Here is a 17,716-nt window from a genome sequence, read left to right as displayed (position 1 = left end):
CCGAGGCAGCAGAAATCACCTCCGGGTTCAAAGGATGATTTCCGGGTGTAATGGGCGGAGCTAAAGAGAGTCAATAACGAGGAGCAGCCCCCCCGAGCGGAGACACCAGGAGGGGGTCGGGGGGAGCCGGGGACATGGCGGAGAAAGGAGACGCCGAGGTATCCCCAAAACTAGTCCTTATTATATATATAGACATGTATACATATACCGTACTGACACCCCATATGTATATATACACCTCACAGACCCCTCCATATGTATATATACACCTCACAGACCCCTCCATATGTATATATACACCTCACAGACCCCTCCATATGTATATATACACCTCACAGACCCCTCTATATGTATATATACACCTCACAGACCCCTCCATATGTATATATACACCTCACAGACCCCTCCATATGTATATATACACCTCACAGACCCCTCCATATGTATATATACACCTCACAGACCCCTCCATATGTATATATACACCTCACAGACCCCTCTATATGTATATATACACCTCACAGACCCCTCATATGTATATATACACCTCACAGACCCCTCATATGTATATATACACCTCACAGACCCCTCCATATGTATATATACACCTCACAGACCCCTCATATGTATATATACACCTCACAGACCCCTCCATATGTATATATACACCTCACAGACCCCTCCATATGTATATATACACCTCACAGACCCCTCCATATGTATATATACACCTCACAGACCCCTCTATATGTATATATACACCTCACAGACCTCTCATATGTATATATACACCTCAAAGACCCTTCCATATATATATATACACCTCACAGACCTCTCATATGTATATATACACCTCACAGACTCCTCTATATGTATATATACACCTCACAGACCTCTCATATGTATATATACACCTCACAGACCCCTCTATATGTATATATACACCTCACGGACCCTTCCATATATATATACACCTCACAGACCCCTCTATATGTATATATACACCTCACAGAACTCTCCATATGTGTATATACACCTCACAGACTCCTCTATATGTATATATACACCTCACAGACCCTTCCATATATATATATACACCTCACAGACCTCTCATATGTATATATACACCTCACAGACCCCTCCATATGTATATATACACCTCACAGACCCCTCCATATGTATATATACACCTCACAGACCCCTCCATATGTATATATACACCTCACAGACCCCTCTATATGTATATATACACCTCACAGACCCCTCATATGTATATATACACCTCACAGACCCCTCATATGTATATATACACCTCACAGACCCCTCCATATGTATATATACACCTCACAGACCCCTCCATATGTATATATACACCTCACAGACCCCTCATATGTATATATACACCTCACAGACCCCTCCATATGTATATATACACCTCACAGACCCCTCCATATGTATATATACACCTCACAGACCCCTCCATATGTATATATACACCTCACAGACCCCTCCATATGTATATATACACCTCACAGACCCCTCCATATGTATATATACACCTCACAGACCCCTCCATATGTATATATACACCTCACAGACCCCTCCATATGTATATATACACCTCACAGACCCCTCTATATGTATATATACACCTCACAGACCCCTCATATGTATATATACACCTCACAGACCCCTCATATGTATATATACACCTCACAGACCCCTCCATATGTATATATACACCTCACAGACCCCTCCATATGTATATATACACCTCACAGACCCCTCCATATGTATATATACACCTCACAGACCCCTCCATATGTATATATACACCTCACAGACCCCTCTATATGTATATATACACCTCACAGACCCCTCTATATGTATATATACACCTCACAGACCTCTCATATGTATATATACACCTCAAAGACCCTTCCATATATATATATATACACCTCACAGACCTCTCATATGTATATATACACCTCACAGACTCCTCTATATGTATATATACACCTCACAGACCTCTCATATGTATATATACACCTCACAGACCCCTCTATATGTATATATACACCTCACGGACCCTTCCATATATATATACACCTCACAGACCCCTCTATATGTATATATACACCTCACAGAACTCTCCATATGTGTATATACACCTCACAGACTCCTCTATATGTATATATACACCTCACAGACCCTTCCATATATATATATATACACCTCACAGACCTCTCATATGTATATATACACCTCACAGACCCCCCCCATGTAAACACCTCAGAAAACCTTCTGTATGTACCTGTCACAGGCCCCCCTGTATGTATAGATACACCTCACAGACTCCTCTATATGTATATATACACCTCACAGACCCTTCCATATATATATACACCTCACAGACCTCTCATATGTATATATACACCTCACAGACCCCCCCCATGTAAACACCTCAGAAAACCTTCTGTATGTACCTGTCACAGGCCCCCCTGTATGTATAGATACACCTCACAGACCCCCCCCCCCCCATGTATACACCTCACATAACTTTTTGTATGTATATGTCACAGATCCCCTTGTAGGTATCAGATCAAAAAAGCCTTGTTGGCACATCTGAATAGCCATTTGGCATTGCAAATACTGTGGTGGGTATGTGGGGTGGGGGTGGGGGGTTGAGTCGGGGTGTATGTAGGGTGGGTGGGAGATTAGAGGGGGCAGTAATGGGGTATAACGATACCTCATATGGTGGGGCTAGAGAAAAAATTCCAGCTGTGCTGGAGTATTTGGAGGGGCGGCTAATAAACAATAGTAAGAGCTCGGCTTGGTGGAGGTGAAGGTCTTCATTACTGAATGTTTTATTCATAGATGTCCTGCGAGAATCTTGATTTCTTGTTTATGGAGCTGATTCCAGGGCTGGATCTTGCAGGAGATTATGAGCGTTAGTTCTGATAGTAAAGGGGAAAGTCTCTGCACCTACATAATATTAGAGGACTGCACATTCTTCAGCCACGTACTACATTAAAGGGGCGTCCACAAGAGCCTGGCTGTCTAATGCTGGTCTCTGTATGTTGGTTAGGGGCTGTTCACACTACCATTGGTGACCGTCAGTATTGTCTGATGTTATTGTCCATGACAAGGTTTTAGTATCAGACACTATCAGAACTGTTACAAATCTGTTAAAATTTCCATTCATTTCAATAAATTTACATCCTGTAAACTGCAAGTTTAATCACCCGTTGTGTTGTGTTGTGTGGGTGACTTAGGAACCCCAGCCTTAGGGATCCAGTGGTATATGAGACCTCTGTGAACCATTTAAGTCATGCCAGGACTTATGGGCCCCCTAAGACTCATGGGACCAGGTGTGATTGCACCCCCTCAAGTTACGCCCCTGGACATCAGCTCATAACTGGCATAGATTTGAGCAAATTTAAAGGACGTTTCCAGGTTTATTAATCTTTAGGATTGCCCATCAATTCAATATTGACACACAGGACTCCTCTTTAAAGGAGCGGCATTGTGTGGGTGAGGGGTGCAGCTTCTTTACCAGCACGGTGCCATGTTTTGTATAGCGGCTGTGCTTGGTATTCAAGCCCAGGCCTGGTTCACATCTGCGTTCAGGCCGTTCCGTTCCCCTCTCCACATGAAAAGTGCAAAGGGAAAAGTCCTGTAGATTTGGGTTGTCGCCATATTGGCCTTCTGTGCTACTTGGAACCTGAATATCTTCACAATTGAAAGGCTGGATTTACACAGACCTATGAAAAATTGTCTAAACGTCAGCAAGAAATGGCGGATTAGTTAGCGTGGTCCGTTGTCCATATGGCTGTGGATTAGTGAGACCCCTGAGTCTGTGTCCTCCCAAATCTGGACTGATATAATGCATGCTGCAGGACTGGTGTGAATTGCTGTATACCCTAATGTATACTAAAAATACTGCAGTGTGAATAAGCCCCATAAAAAATCCATTAATACAACTGAGACTCCCATCCCTTCTTATATAAATAATATATCTCAGGTCTTCTACAGTTTAATGGAGGTGAAGCCATATCCCTTATGATGGGTCAGAGTATATGGAGGATGCAGCGGCCTGTACACCCCAAGTCATTGGCTTTGTAAGTGCAGCAAAAATGCAACTCCTGGGCTCATTATACCACAAGCCCATGTGGAGGGGGAGCAGCTTCATCCCAGTCACAAGGTGTCCTGTCTAACCGCACCTCCTGGACGCAATAGACAAGGGGACAATGTAACTAGGATGAAACTGCGCACCGCCCCGTGACTAATTTGGGTAATTTACATAATTTTACGCTTTCAGACATTTATCCTATTGCAATAGAATAATGCGGAGCAGCACCAATAGAAAGGGAATACCTGATCCTACACATTAGGCTGGTCTTACACGGCCGTAATGTAAGTCCTCAAATGGTCCGCAATTGAGGGTTTTCAATGGCGGACCATTTGCGGACACATTATATTCAGTGCGGCCTCTTACACCACCGGATATTTTATCCGTGGTGTGGCCGGGCCGCAACCGTGGTCCGCAATTTATAGGACATGTCCGTAATGGCCGTGAATTCCGGCACTGCACGGACTCACCCATAGAACTCTATAGGCGAGTGCGGCAGGACACGGACGTCTGTGGAGTCTATGTTGCTGATCTGACGGTAAGTTCAATACGGTCGTGTAAAATCAGCCTTATGGGGCCCGTTTATAGTGGGAAAACCTCCTGACAGGTTCCCTTTAAATCACTCTTAGGTAGCAGACAAAGCTTCTGTCACCGTCCGCTCCAAAAACCATTAATACTTTCATGCTTAATGATTCACGTGCTTGTTTTTCTGGGTCCAAAGTACAGGAGTTGTATAGTGGGAGTATTATCTGCTTATAACCATGACCGGGATGAGCACTGTAGACCACGGACTAGTAATAACTAATCATCCGGACATGATTCATGCGCGGCAAGCACTTGGACCCCATTATAGTCTGAGGTCCATGTGCTGTTACAGCACAGCGCTTGCAATTGTGTTTGTATTCCGTTCTGGGGGTCTCCATGCGGATTCTCCCCGGACAGAATACAAAAGCAGATGTGAACCAAGCCTTACAGTGTGTAGCAGGAATCTGGTAGTGGTCCGTATACGCGGCCTCCCCCGATGACATCACTTCTCATGACTTGAAAATACTTTGTGGCTGAACTTTCCATTAAGTCCAATTTGTCTTCACTAAAAGAGGAAATTGGAGTAAAGAAGCTCCAGACAAATAGTCTCATTAATGGATGGGTTTTATAATGTGGAAAAATCTGCCACTTGTGTCTGATGATGGAACATGACTGTGTGCGGGAACTGATGAGCAGTCTATGGAGAAGAATATTATATAGTGATATCATTCACATTAGTCTTTGTACAGAGTGTTTCTATAAGCGGACGTCCCCGGGATCAGCGTGAGCGGCTTTAAGACTGTTTTTTGTGCGTTTTTCTCACTTGATATTGTCTTGTGACTTCAGGTGGAGGAGGCCGGGCAGGTCTTTCTGCTGATGAAGAAGGATTACCGCATCTCTCGCAATGTCCGCCTGGCCTGGTTCCTCAGTAACCTTCACCAGTCCATTTCTCCGGTCCCTGAATCTGAGTTGGTAAGTGCTCGGTCCATATAATGGTAGACTGCGCTGTGTGAATACTCCTGTAGGGTTTTATCACACCTTCTCTCTATTTCTGGTTTAGGTTTTAGGCCCTAGCTTCAAACACTTTAAACCCAACATTTGTTAAGGGGTTGTCCAGGATGTTTTCTGTGGCCTTCCTTAGGATCCGTGGGGGGCCCTGACACAGCCCATGATGGATCAGCTGTATGGCCATCCACCATTCATACTCTACACAACACTGACCTGTATAGTTGTCAGGTGCCAGCAGCGCGGCTCACATTGAAGTCCAGGGCTGGTTGTCGGCCTCGCCAGTGGTCAGATATTTTTTGGCTATTCTAAGGGTAGTCTTTACAAAAGGACACCCTGGACATCCCCTTTAATTCTATCTCTTCTGTTATCTTTCCTAAATATATCTGGTAGAGGTGTAGTCATTACAGAGTTGGTTCTTATCCAACTTTCATAAATTAGGTAATTATACTCCTAATACATAAGCAGATAACATAGTTGAAGTTCCTCTGTTGTTACTCCTGGAATGTCTGAATGAATTGGAGTTTGGGTGTAACAATTCCTCTTATCTGTTGGACATTTCCCCAGACACTGACTCACAGACTGTATTAGGACATGTCCTCTTGTCAAGGGGGATGGTAACATTGAGTTGTCAACTTATTTATATATTTCCAGGTGTAATTACAGAGGTCAGCCTCATATATTGTAGACAGGACAGGACAGCTTTATTATCTCATGAGGGATCGGTTGGGTGACTGGTCCTCACTAAAAGCAAAAAGAGAACATTCTTCGTTATATTCCAAACTTGTTTAGCCTCTGCACCCTAGTCCTGCTCAGACAGCTGAGGATTTGTTTCTCTGTATCAGTGCAGACAATGCTCTATACTATGGAAAGAGCAGCAGCACAGATCGTTCTGACTCCAGGACCTTCACTGCTACCTCAGCAAATGACACTGACAGGAGGCAGAAATACTAACGGGGGGTTGTAGGACATATTTTAGTCCATAGCAAAGCTCTATACTTTCCTCTTTGCTCTTTCGGGGAGCCTCCATTCGGGTCCTCAGTCTTTGACAGCAGTTTGTCAGCCAGTCCACAGCTGAACGCCGCTACTCCTGCCAATGGACAGTAAGTATACAGCATGTGTTACTGTACGCCTTGCTAGGCATATGAACGGGAGTTCCCCTTTAAGAATGGACACACAATAGACACTTTCATTGGTCTTTATTGTTTGTTACTTTCTCCTTCTCTTTGTCTTTCAGGGTTTACACGACAGTGAACTAGAAGTGGTGAGCGTCATACCCCATGGCTGGCAGCCTGATGAGCCTGTCCGCCCCGGCCCCTTCCTCTTAGTGCCATCGACATGGGTCACCTTCCTGGCTCGGCAGTATCGCTTTGTCATAGAGCTCGACCTCAGTCCTTCTACTGTGATAGTGGTAAATAATGGGAAATCATCTGGATTATCAGATATTCTAGATTATTGGACATACACAGAAGAGTTTATGGAGTTCATGTATAAGAGTAGTCAGTCTTATCTTATCTGCGTATCATCCTGCTCTTCTGTGCTGGACACAATTGCTGGATTATCAGATACCGTCATTTCCCAGCACTTGTACCTTTCTTTTTGCCATTAACCTTCACTTTCTGTGTCCAGGATGACTCCACCGAGGAGATAATTTTCGATGAAATCTTCCATTCTCTGTCTCGCTGTCTGCTCGGACTCCTCAGGCCATTTCGTATCCCGGGGTCCAGTCTAGTTTTCCAACCGGAAATCTTTGTCACTATTCAGGCCTATTCTTCTATCATTGGACTGCAGACTCATCAGGTAGTAATGGCCCCCATTCCATCACAGAGGCCCTGGTCGTGGCTTCCACTTTTACTGCAGTACAGATAACTTGCCACTTTCTTTTGACTTGTCAGGTGCTTGTTCAGGGTTGTCGCCTGCACGAGCAGAAGCTGCCGGCATTTCTTGAACATGTTTATCTGCAGCTCAGCGCCTTCGAGAATAAGATTGCAGAGACGCTCCAGCAGCAATACCGTCCGTTCTCTCAGGTGGGTGAGAGAGACTTGCACCGATTAAGACCGACTTCAGTGTTCTATTTGGACTATTTTTTGTGTTAGGTACTACTCAAATACACCACAGATCAACACTGGGTGACCTTGGGATCAACACTGGGTGCCCTTGGGATCAACTCGGGTTGCCCTTGGGATCAACTCGGGTTGCCCTTGGGATGAACACGGGGTGCCCTTGGGATCAACACTGGGCTCCTTTGTTTTTTGGATTAAAGCCAAATTTGGATCTAGTGCTTCTGTTGTGTCTAGGTCATTTCTATTTATCCTTTTTTTTAAAAGTAAACTTCCCCTTTAAGCATCCATGTTCTCGATTTCTCTTATTAGGATTGTATACCTCATTATGGAAACCAGCAGCCAGGCAGGAAGATGGGCGTTTCGATGGTCACAGCTGACATTGGATTGGTCAGTATGATACGACAGGGGATTCTCGCTTTACAACTCCTACCAGCGAACTCCAGTGCAGGTAAATAAATATTCCCCTCAGAATACCCTGTCATGGTAGATTACACTGGGACACATGGATATTATTCCACTTTGCTTATACAGGAATAATCGTGATCACGGACGGAGTCACTAGTGTCCCAGACGTTGCTGTGTGTGAGACGTTACTAAATCAGCTGCGCAGTGGGACCATCGCCTGCTCCTTCGTCCAGGTAAACGCTGTAGGGATTATTTATTTGCCAGGAACAACGTTATTTTTCAGTCATTTTGTCCCTTAGGCTCAGCTACACAATCCGTTACACAGCTAAAGATGACAATTTTGTGCTGTCTGCATTGTAACTAGTGAACCCTGGATGTGGTCACATAAATTACTAGGCCACAGTAGGCTTCAGAAACCAGAACCTGCTGGCAGTAACGTGCGGGTCACAACGTAACTACATTTCCTATCCTTAGTTATGATGCAGGCACAATGCGTGACCAGGGTCACTTTGTGGGACGGTCGTTGTGTGTGGGACAACTCATGAATAACATCCTTGTGCATGTCGTGTCTTATGTGAACTCTAGCAATAGAATCGATGAGACCGAGCTGCAAAAACAGACCGGTAAAAGAAAAATATGGTCTTATTCATAGAAATGAACATGTCCGTATGCTGTCTGTTATTATAGATCGGTAATAGTGAGGGTCAAAAGGATTGAAAACACAGTCATGTGCACGGGGCCCTACTGGGCCCATTAGAATTGATGGGTGACTGTGGAATGCACTGATTCAGGACGGCCACCAAGCAAGAGCTGATCTTTGCAGCAGTTCAAAACTCACACAAGTACAGAGTGTACAAAATGGGGAATGTAAGAAGATTTCTCTAAAGCAGACCACCCCTTAGTAACTGTACATGCCCCTGTCGCCTCTCGTTACAGGTCGGTGGCGTATACTCCTATGACTGCAGCTTTGGCTTTGTTCCTAATGTTGAGCTGATGAAGTTTATTGCCATGGCCACTTTGGGATCTTATCTCTCTTTTTGCCCTGAAGTCGAGTCCGGACAGACGGACATGAACGTTTATCACAAGGGGTTCTTGCTGTATTCCTTCCTGCGCACAGGAGAGGCCCTGAATCCGGAATATTACTGCGGTGAGAGCCGCTCGCCCCCTCATCCTTATCTCGTCCTCCTTTTTCAGCCTTGTCGTTGATTTTGATGCACTTTTATGTTTTTAGGCTCTCAGCACAAACTTTTCAATGAGCACCTGGTGTCGGCCAGCAGTAACCCGGCCCTGGCCATGCGCAGGAGGAAGCACGCAGAGAAAGAACTGCACGCCGACATTATCAGTGTGGTGTCTGTGCGGCTCAGGGAGGGCTACAGCGTGCGCGAGATCCGCATTACAAAAGGTGAATTTTGCAGACTCCATGGTCAGTGTGGGCACAAGGCTGCTGTTGTGTGGCTTTCCCCAAATAGCATTACAAGTTCTTTGTGTTTGCTCACGATGATGATCCCTGATTCAAGGTTTTGCTCTGATATATTTGCAGTCTACCCTTGGGCTAGGACAAATTGGTGACAGTCACATGGGGGTTGCTAGTCCTTTCTTTCGATCTGGGGGATAGGTGCGTCATATTTTAGCCTTGTTATAGATTTGTGGGGCTCTGCTTGCTGGATCCACTATAAATCCAGAGATTTGGTTTGTTCCCTTTGGATAAGCACATGCATCTTCACTCTCACTTAAAACGGGTTTCGAGAATTTAGGTATTTATGACTATCCTTAGGGCAGGTCATCAGTATCAGATTGGTGAAAATCTGACACATGGCGCCCCCAGCTGGTCAGGTTAAGTGCTACATACTACCTGGTAGCATAGTATGTGGAGGTGGAAGCAGACAGCGCCATACACTGTGTAGTGGCTGTACCTGGTTACTGCAGCTCAGCTCCCATTGAAGTACTTACCCAGCCACAACAACCTTCCATTAAATCTTTAAAAGGGATCTGTCCGCCTTCTTGACATCTCTGTTGTCATAAATCTTTGTGCTTCACATTAAATAATAATTTAGGAACATCTTTACTTAGAATTTATTGTGTATTTCTTCTGCTATTATTCATGGAAATACATTATTGAGAACTGGGTGTTAATATTCCTCCTGCATAATCTATCAGCACAGGTCGGAGTATTTAGGGACACACCCCATTGATAATACTCAGTTGTCAACTTACTTACACTTTCCTGGGGTTAATAACAGAAGAGAAACTCTACAGATTTACAGCAAAAGATTCTCCAGAGATGGACAATGCAAGTATTTACTACAATGGCTGCAGTATGTCAGAAGAGAGGACATGTGCTTTTTTTAATGGCCTCCGTATTGATTATCACCCAGCTTTCCCACCAATAGATATAACTAATGGCAATCGAATAGAATAGAAATTAATCTGGGGCGTCTCCTTACTGGTATGTATTGGGCTTTAATGTACAGTTAGTCTTGGCTATACATGTCCACACATCAGAGATACACGCGTCTGAGGGGCCTGAAGTCCATTTACTGATCCTGTGTTTCCTCAACGACAGGATTGCTGGAGGTAAAACTGGTCCTGCTGTGGAAACATAACATGCGGGTCGAATACCTGGCTGCAGCCCCATGGCCTCTGGACCTCACCAAGCGCAGCACAAGGGTAGAAGTGGTGATGGAAGGAAGTTACGATATCCTGCATGACATCAGCTGCACATTGAAAAAGCCCATAACAAGCATGTATAGGACGAGTGTCATACGCCGCTTCTGGAACACCCTGCAGAGGTAATGTAGTCATTTCACCTATGGCAGGAGGGTGCGAACTGATGTCACCAATATCATTGTTTGACATTTTGGAAGAAAATTTAATTCTGTTTAGTTAATTTAGTAATTAGTTATTTGTGACTGTGCACATATATTACGTTTCTGTATTATACTCCAGAGCTGCGCTCACTATTCTGCTGGTACAGTCACTGTGTACATACATTACATTACTTATCCTGTATTATACTCCAGAGCTGCGCTCACTATTCTGCCGGTACAGTCACTGTGTACATACATTACATTACTTATCCTGTATTATACTCCAGAGCTGCGCTCACTATTCTGCTGGTACAGTCACTGTGTACATACATTACATTACTTATCCTGTATTATACTCCAGAGCTGCGCTCACTATTCTGCTGGTACAGTCACTGTGTACATACATTACATTACTTATCCTGTATTATACTCCAGAGCTGCGCTCACTATTCTGCTGGTGCAGTCACTGTGTACATACATTACATTACTTATCCTGTATTATACTCCAGAGCTGTGCTCACTATTCTGCTGGTACATACATTACATGACTGATCCTGAGTTTCATCCTTCCTCTTGTCTTGCAGTATCAGTCAGACAGATCAGATGTTGGTTCACCTGAAATCCTTTGACAGTGTTCCAGAACATTTTAAAATCCCGGAGAGCACTAAGAACGGCGTTCCCCTCTTCTACATCCCGCCAGGCTCTACGACCCCAGTAAGTCTGGAGAAGGTCCATTGTCCTTTCTGTTTCCCGTGAGCGTTATCTGCAGACACTCTCCTTCCATCTCCTTTGCAGGTCTTGTCCCTGCAGCACAGCGACTCCGACTCCAGTCATTCACAGTTTGCAGCGTACTGGAAACCGATCCTCTCCATGGACGCCAACGTCTGGCAGCGCTGGTTACATGTGCACCGCATTGTCTTACTACTGGAGCATGACATGTGAGTAATTTTATTTTTTTCCATTTTGAACAGTATTTTTCTGGTAAAGCTGGGTGATTGATGCACAAGTCATTAGGGCCCCATCTCAAGTTCTCACCCATCTTTCCTAGAGTCCTGAACAGCTCACCTATCTGAATGCAGAAACAATATATCGTATTCTACAATTTCTTCTTTTTCTCTTTTCCAGGCCGGTCCCGAAGCATCTCCATACTCCGGGGAACAATGGCCGCTATAGCACGGTGCTTTGCCGCATCTCTCACACCGAACTCACCTCCCTCCTGCGAGACTGGAGCAGCTTTGTACTGGTGGAGAGTTATTCTTACGTCAAGTTAATGTCGAGGTAATGTGATTTGGTAATGTGTTGCCCTGTCCAGACAATTCTCTGCGAGCTGAATGGAGTCCAGTCTGATACGTTTTCTCTACACCAACTGCTACATTGTAACAATCAGGAGAAAGCCATTTGTTGTGATGTCTTTCCAGAGGATTGTGAGAAATTGAAACCTAAAATAAATGACAGATTTCCTGAAATTTTCAACATAGTTAAAGGTTTTTCCCGGCTTTAGAATTGACCCCTGTGGCGATCGTATCGCTTCCTGATCACCATTTCAGTTTTGCAGGTTATGTGACTTGATTTTCAAACTTGTCTGCAGCTCAATCCTATGTAACTGAATGGGGCTGAGGGGCAACACCAAGCACAGTTACTACACACACATATAGAGTTCTGTGCTTGGTTTTCTATGGCCGCTCTCCTGAACTTTGTGGTCTCTTCAAACAGTTGATGGGTAGGGATCTCAGGTGCCGGACTTCTGGCGATCCCCAGTTGATGACCTAACCTAAGGATAGCTCATCAAATAATAACCCGGTATACCCCCTTTGAAGACATTTGCCTACAAATGCATCAGATCCTTTACCCACATCCTAGTGGTGGGGGTCAGGCTATCTCCAGTAGTCCCATAGAAATGAATGGAGTGATAAAATTCCCCTGTGACCACAGGTTCATATAACAAAGGGGCAATTGCATTAATGGACAAACCACTTCAGGCTCTAACCTTAAAGGGATTCTACCACTAAAACGCTGTTTTTTCTGCTTCAGACGTTGGAATAGCCTTTAGAAAGGCTATTCGTCTGTAACCTTTAGACGTGGTCTCTGCCGCACCGTTTCCTAGAAATACCGGTTTTTACCGGTATTCTAATGAGTTTTCCGCAACAATGAGGGAAGGCCCCAGCGCTCAAACAGCAATGGGGGCGTCCCCACTGCTGCCCGAGACCCTCCCTCCAGTGACGCCGCCTTCTTCACCTGCATCCTCCCCTTCTCTGTCGTCTTCCTTCTTCATCAGCTCTGACGCCTGCGCAGTCGGCTCTGCCAGCGAGACACTGGTAGAGCCGACTGCGCATGCCGGCCAGCGGCCATATTTTCGAGGCCGCAAGGCAAGACTGCGCAGGCATCAGAGCTGACGAAGAAGGAAGACGACAGAGAAGGGGGGGATGCAGGTGAAGAAGAAGGCGTCGCTGGAGGGAGGGTCTCAGGCAGCAGTGGGGACGCCCCCATCGCCATTTGAACGCTGGGGCCTGCCCTCATTGCTGTGGAGAACTCATTTGCATACCGGTAAACACCGGTATTTCTAAGAAACGGCGCGGCGGAGACCACGTCTAAAGGTAAGAGACAAATAGACTTTCTAAAGCAGAAAAAACTGCGTTTTAGTGGTCGAATCCCTTTAAAGCGCTCGGCCACTTTCAGACCAATATTGAGAGACAAATGTCACTGTTTGCATAATAAAAAGTTCTACAATTTTCCTATATACTTTCTGCATCAATTCCTCACAGTTTTCTAGATCTTTGCTTGCTGTCTTTTATTCCTCTCACACCCGGTGGATGAAAATCAGTCAATAGTCATGTGATTTATGGTCCACTGTCATGGGATGAGTACATGAGCCATGCACGTGGCCATAAGCTGTATATCACATGACCATGGTTACACTTTCAGAATGAATGACAAGAAGCAGAGATCTAGAATTTGTATTGGAAAATTGTACAACCTATTATACGATCAATAACATTTGTCTCTCAATATTTATCTGAATCTGGCCGAGCCCTTTAATATTTGTTCTTCCATTCTCTTCTCCAGCGATCCCAGTCAGACGCCATCCTCTTTCTGCGTGGTTCGTATTATCTGGAAAGCGCCCTGCATGGTCCTCCGGCTGGGATTCCCCCTGGGAACGTCTGCAAACTGCAGGATCAAGGTGAATGAGAAAAGATAAAAAAGCAGAAACGTTTTTAATGACTTTGCGCCTTGTTGCGTCCAGCAGTGTGGATTTATGGTGTGTGCAGGGTAAAGACGTATTATCATAGCAAGTTCACTATAGTTGTCCCATACACGTCATGGCGCTTAGTTGCACATGTCACCTGCAGTCTGAGATTTCCACATGAAGTGCAAGTGACTTAAAATACCAAAAAAATGATCACTAATCTGTCCCAAGGAATCCTGCGCCGACTCTCCTCTGGTGCTCTCTGTATTTGTCTGTTTACTTGCATACAAGATGTGACCGCTGCAGTGATGGGGTGCTATATTACGTCACATGGTCATAATGCCAGTAATAGGGCACGTGGCCGCTCCAGCCACTGATTTTTTGCAGTCGTCACGTTCTGTATGCAAGTAAACCAGCACCAGGAGGACTGATGGAAAGGCAATGGCAATGCCAATTCCTCAGGGACAAGTCCGTAATCAATTTTCACTATTTTAGACTATTTGCCTGAACTTGTAGTATGGACCTCTCTAATCTATATCCTCTTACTGTTCTGCAGCGTCAGAGCTGTAATCTGCCGCCATCATTGGCTTGTTCGGTGTCTGTGCGAGCCGGCTGCCCGTGGTGATTTGCATTCTGGGACCTGTCATCTTGGCACCAAATTCTGTACAGTGATTTGATGTAGGAAAAACTGGTTGCCCCGCTGCGTTGCAGGGACTGTCGATTCACTAACTTTCTGTTTCCAGTAGCAACAAGAAGAATAATGAGCGCTGCTCTGGAGTCCAGTACTGACTACGGGGAGTGACTGTTACCAAAGATGGTCGTTGTGAAGTGCAAACACTTACAGGAGGAGTTGTTTGCCTTTCTTCCAGTCCATGGTCGAGACGCTAATGTTATATTGTGTTGACTTTTCCATGCTTAGTATTGGAGAACACTCGTCCTCTGAAGTGAGAGCTCTCAAATTCTTTAACTTCAAGGGGTAGACGCCTCCTGTCCCCAGCGCTGTGGATTGGTGTGTGGCCCAGCCGTCAGACCCTCACACATCAGACCTGTATTAGTTGTGATATTTGTGTATTTCCCCCCTTAATATCCAGTGTAGCAGACAGGCTCATGCTTTGCTGTTACTATAGAAGATTGTCAAATTCCTTCCAACTAAATGACCTGACCTATTGCCTTACAGATCGTGGTGGAGCTGAGAGACCGGATCCTTCAGCTGCGTTTCCCCTATAGGGTACAAAGTAAAGAGACCACACCTCGAGTGAAGAGAAAGATGTTTGGGATCAGCTCCCCCTCCAAGTCTCCTCCTCCGCAGGTCTCACCTCCGGCCTTCTGTGACCGCTACTGCCTGGTCCTGCTGCACAAACCCCTGGAGAAGCTGCTCATCAAGTGAGTGTAGTAATGTGTGGGGTGTGCCCGAGACCCTTCCCAAATCCACTCCATGTTTACACGTAGTGTTTGTATCAGTGGTATCTAGTCTGGGCAATAAATACATTACTAGAAGAAAACCTCTCTCCTGTTCTGATAGATTGTTATAACTCTCAACTCTGAGCAAAGTTAGGTCTGTGCAGCCTGTCATTGTCAGCAAGCAGAGATCTTAGAATCTGTGGTAAATAGAATATGGTGTATAGTACAGATCTCTGCCGTACACAAGGTTACACTTCATGAGAAAGGGACTGACCCTTTATTTCCAGGCAGTTCTTGACTCCAGTTGACTGTCCGTTCCTTACTGTGTTCCTTTCATCCTCTCAGGTATGACAAGCTCCCTCTGGATTACAGGACCCCATTTATCCTGAACTTGGAGAGTCTGGCACAGCACCCATCCGTTCCCGCACCTCTTATAACCAATCGCTCGGCCTCCTCCACCTTGGCCTCCTTGTCCCGCTACTTCTATCATCAGCGTTGGATCTGGTCTGTGCAGTCGGGTCTGGCGACCTCTGTACCCACGACTGCCCTGGCACAGATCCTGTCCACTCTGACCGAGTAGGTTTCTTCTGTCACTTATACTGTTGACATGGCAGCACCCTATACAATCTGCTGCCTCCTGCTATAGAATGTATGTAGAGAGATACTGGAAAAGCTCACACTAGTAATGGTGACATCGAGTGCAGGAACTAGGACGGGGATCATGGCAGTGGTATACTGGGAAAAGTCTGAGGAAGGTCCTGATAGGGCTGTACTAGGAGATCTCAGGTGGCATGATGAAATAATAACATTATATAATATGGCTTATACAAAGTAACTGAGAGTAGCCCATGTGATGAGGTGACACATGACGTTCAATACGTCATGTGACACCTCTTCCCTTTAAGGAAACCTCTATAGAGAATTATGAAGAAAAAACCCATTAAGAGGTTGTTGGTGCAGTCTGAACACTGCTCCAGTCAGTAGAGAGTTATTTTTTGATGTGGCTGAATCTTTCATGGTCACCAGGACGGGAGATACATCTGTTTTTAGTGGATATGTCTTTTATATTGCAAAAATTAGTGCGGTCACACTTCACGTTCCCCTGACCATAACATAAGCAAAATGGGAAAAATAATGCACCAAGTAATGAAGTCCAGCATCTCTCTATCCATGTAACCTACATGTGGGGCAGTGCTAGTATATCATGGCAGCTGCACTAGTACACTGCTGTCCAGGAAGGTTCTTGCAATTTGATAGAATTTTTTGTTCTGTATCTGGGAGGGATATCCTCCGATAGACTAGATCCGGATACTACAGATGCGGCTTCTTTGTGGTAACATTTGGTTCTGCTTCTCACTTTCCAGGATCCGACTCTCTGAAGGCTTCCACTTTGCATCCAGTGGAGAAGGCATCATTAACATGGTGTTAGAGGTCCCTATCCAGGTGAGTCCTCACTGCCCTATAGACAGTCAGTTAGGATCCCTCCAAAGCTGCGGCATGCAGGATAGTGATTTTGCTGATGTAATAATACGATGCCTTGTGAGTATTGTGCAATATTCTAGTTATAAGGACCTGCAAACACCATACCTGCTGGGTCTTGTATGCTTGACTTGGCAGCCATACCACTACATGTGCAGTTGTGTCGCTCCACACCCAGCATCTGATCAGGTGGGAGAGTATCCTGCAGCATTTTTCTGAATACTGATGTCCTATGTAATGGCTAGGCTATCAGTATCACATCTGTGGAAATCTGACACTCGGGCTATGCACCAATCAACTGATCTGGATACTGTGAACAGGGCCAGAAACTGCTCTGCTCCTATTGCAGTAATAGGTCCAGAGCTGCAGCCTCATCCAATATATATCCACATGGAAAGAGTTCTTTACAGAACTACGCCATGCTGAGAGTTTGCTACAATGGATCAGTAAAGAAAATCTTCTGTGAGCCCATCTGGGCGCCTGCATTGCTACACTGACTGCAGAGAATCCCAGAATGTGAACGTGACCCTGTTTTCTGTGTACAATCACTGTATATCTTTCTTGCAGGGCGATGATATAGGTGAAGGCAGTATAGAGAAGCACAGCTGCGTCATCCAGTACATTCTCTTTCCACCGCATGTGACGTCCACCAAGGACAGGTGTGTTATCCTTTCTTATCTGTGGGGTCCCAACACCAGGGTCCCCGCAAATC

The 17,716-nt window shown here is 45.1% G+C and overlaps 1 protein-coding gene across 3 annotated transcripts in view; it reads left to right on the top strand.

The window, feature by feature from the left end:
• The first annotated feature begins 45 nt into the window (after nucleotides 1-45).
• The window catches only part of SZT2 (SZT2 subunit of KICSTOR complex), a 64,165-nt gene continuing 46,494 nt past the window's right edge, over nucleotides 46-17,716 (top strand). For all 3 annotated transcript variants that reach the window (XM_075286531.1, XM_075286532.1, XM_075286530.1), the window contains exons 1-18: nucleotides 46-158; nucleotides 5,507-5,632; nucleotides 6,903-7,076; nucleotides 7,295-7,465; nucleotides 7,561-7,692; nucleotides 8,038-8,176; nucleotides 8,260-8,366; nucleotides 9,070-9,280; nucleotides 9,365-9,535; nucleotides 10,697-10,922; nucleotides 11,525-11,654; nucleotides 11,736-11,878; nucleotides 12,066-12,218; nucleotides 14,004-14,118; nucleotides 15,302-15,507; nucleotides 15,871-16,101; nucleotides 16,890-16,968; nucleotides 17,572-17,663. In XM_075286531.1, the coding sequence (XP_075142632.1) occupies nucleotides 135-158; nucleotides 5,507-5,632; nucleotides 6,903-7,076; nucleotides 7,295-7,465; nucleotides 7,561-7,692; nucleotides 8,038-8,176; nucleotides 8,260-8,366; nucleotides 9,070-9,280; nucleotides 9,365-9,535; nucleotides 10,697-10,922; nucleotides 11,525-11,654; nucleotides 11,736-11,878; nucleotides 12,066-12,218; nucleotides 14,004-14,118; nucleotides 15,302-15,507; nucleotides 15,871-16,101; nucleotides 16,890-16,968; nucleotides 17,572-17,663 (2,630 nt within the window). In that variant the 5' untranslated portion in view covers nucleotides 46-134. The remainder of the gene's footprint in view (nucleotides 159-5,506; nucleotides 5,633-6,902; nucleotides 7,077-7,294; nucleotides 7,466-7,560; nucleotides 7,693-8,037; nucleotides 8,177-8,259; nucleotides 8,367-9,069; nucleotides 9,281-9,364; nucleotides 9,536-10,696; nucleotides 10,923-11,524; nucleotides 11,655-11,735; nucleotides 11,879-12,065; nucleotides 12,219-14,003; nucleotides 14,119-15,301; nucleotides 15,508-15,870; nucleotides 16,102-16,889; nucleotides 16,969-17,571; nucleotides 17,664-17,716) is intronic.

This window comes from Leptodactylus fuscus, chromosome 9 (assembly GCF_031893055.1).
Source record: "Leptodactylus fuscus isolate aLepFus1 chromosome 9, aLepFus1.hap2, whole genome shotgun sequence".
NCBI lineage: Eukaryota > Metazoa > Chordata > Amphibia > Anura > Leptodactylidae > Leptodactylus > Leptodactylus fuscus.
This window is presented reverse-complemented; position numbering and strand designations above follow the sequence as displayed.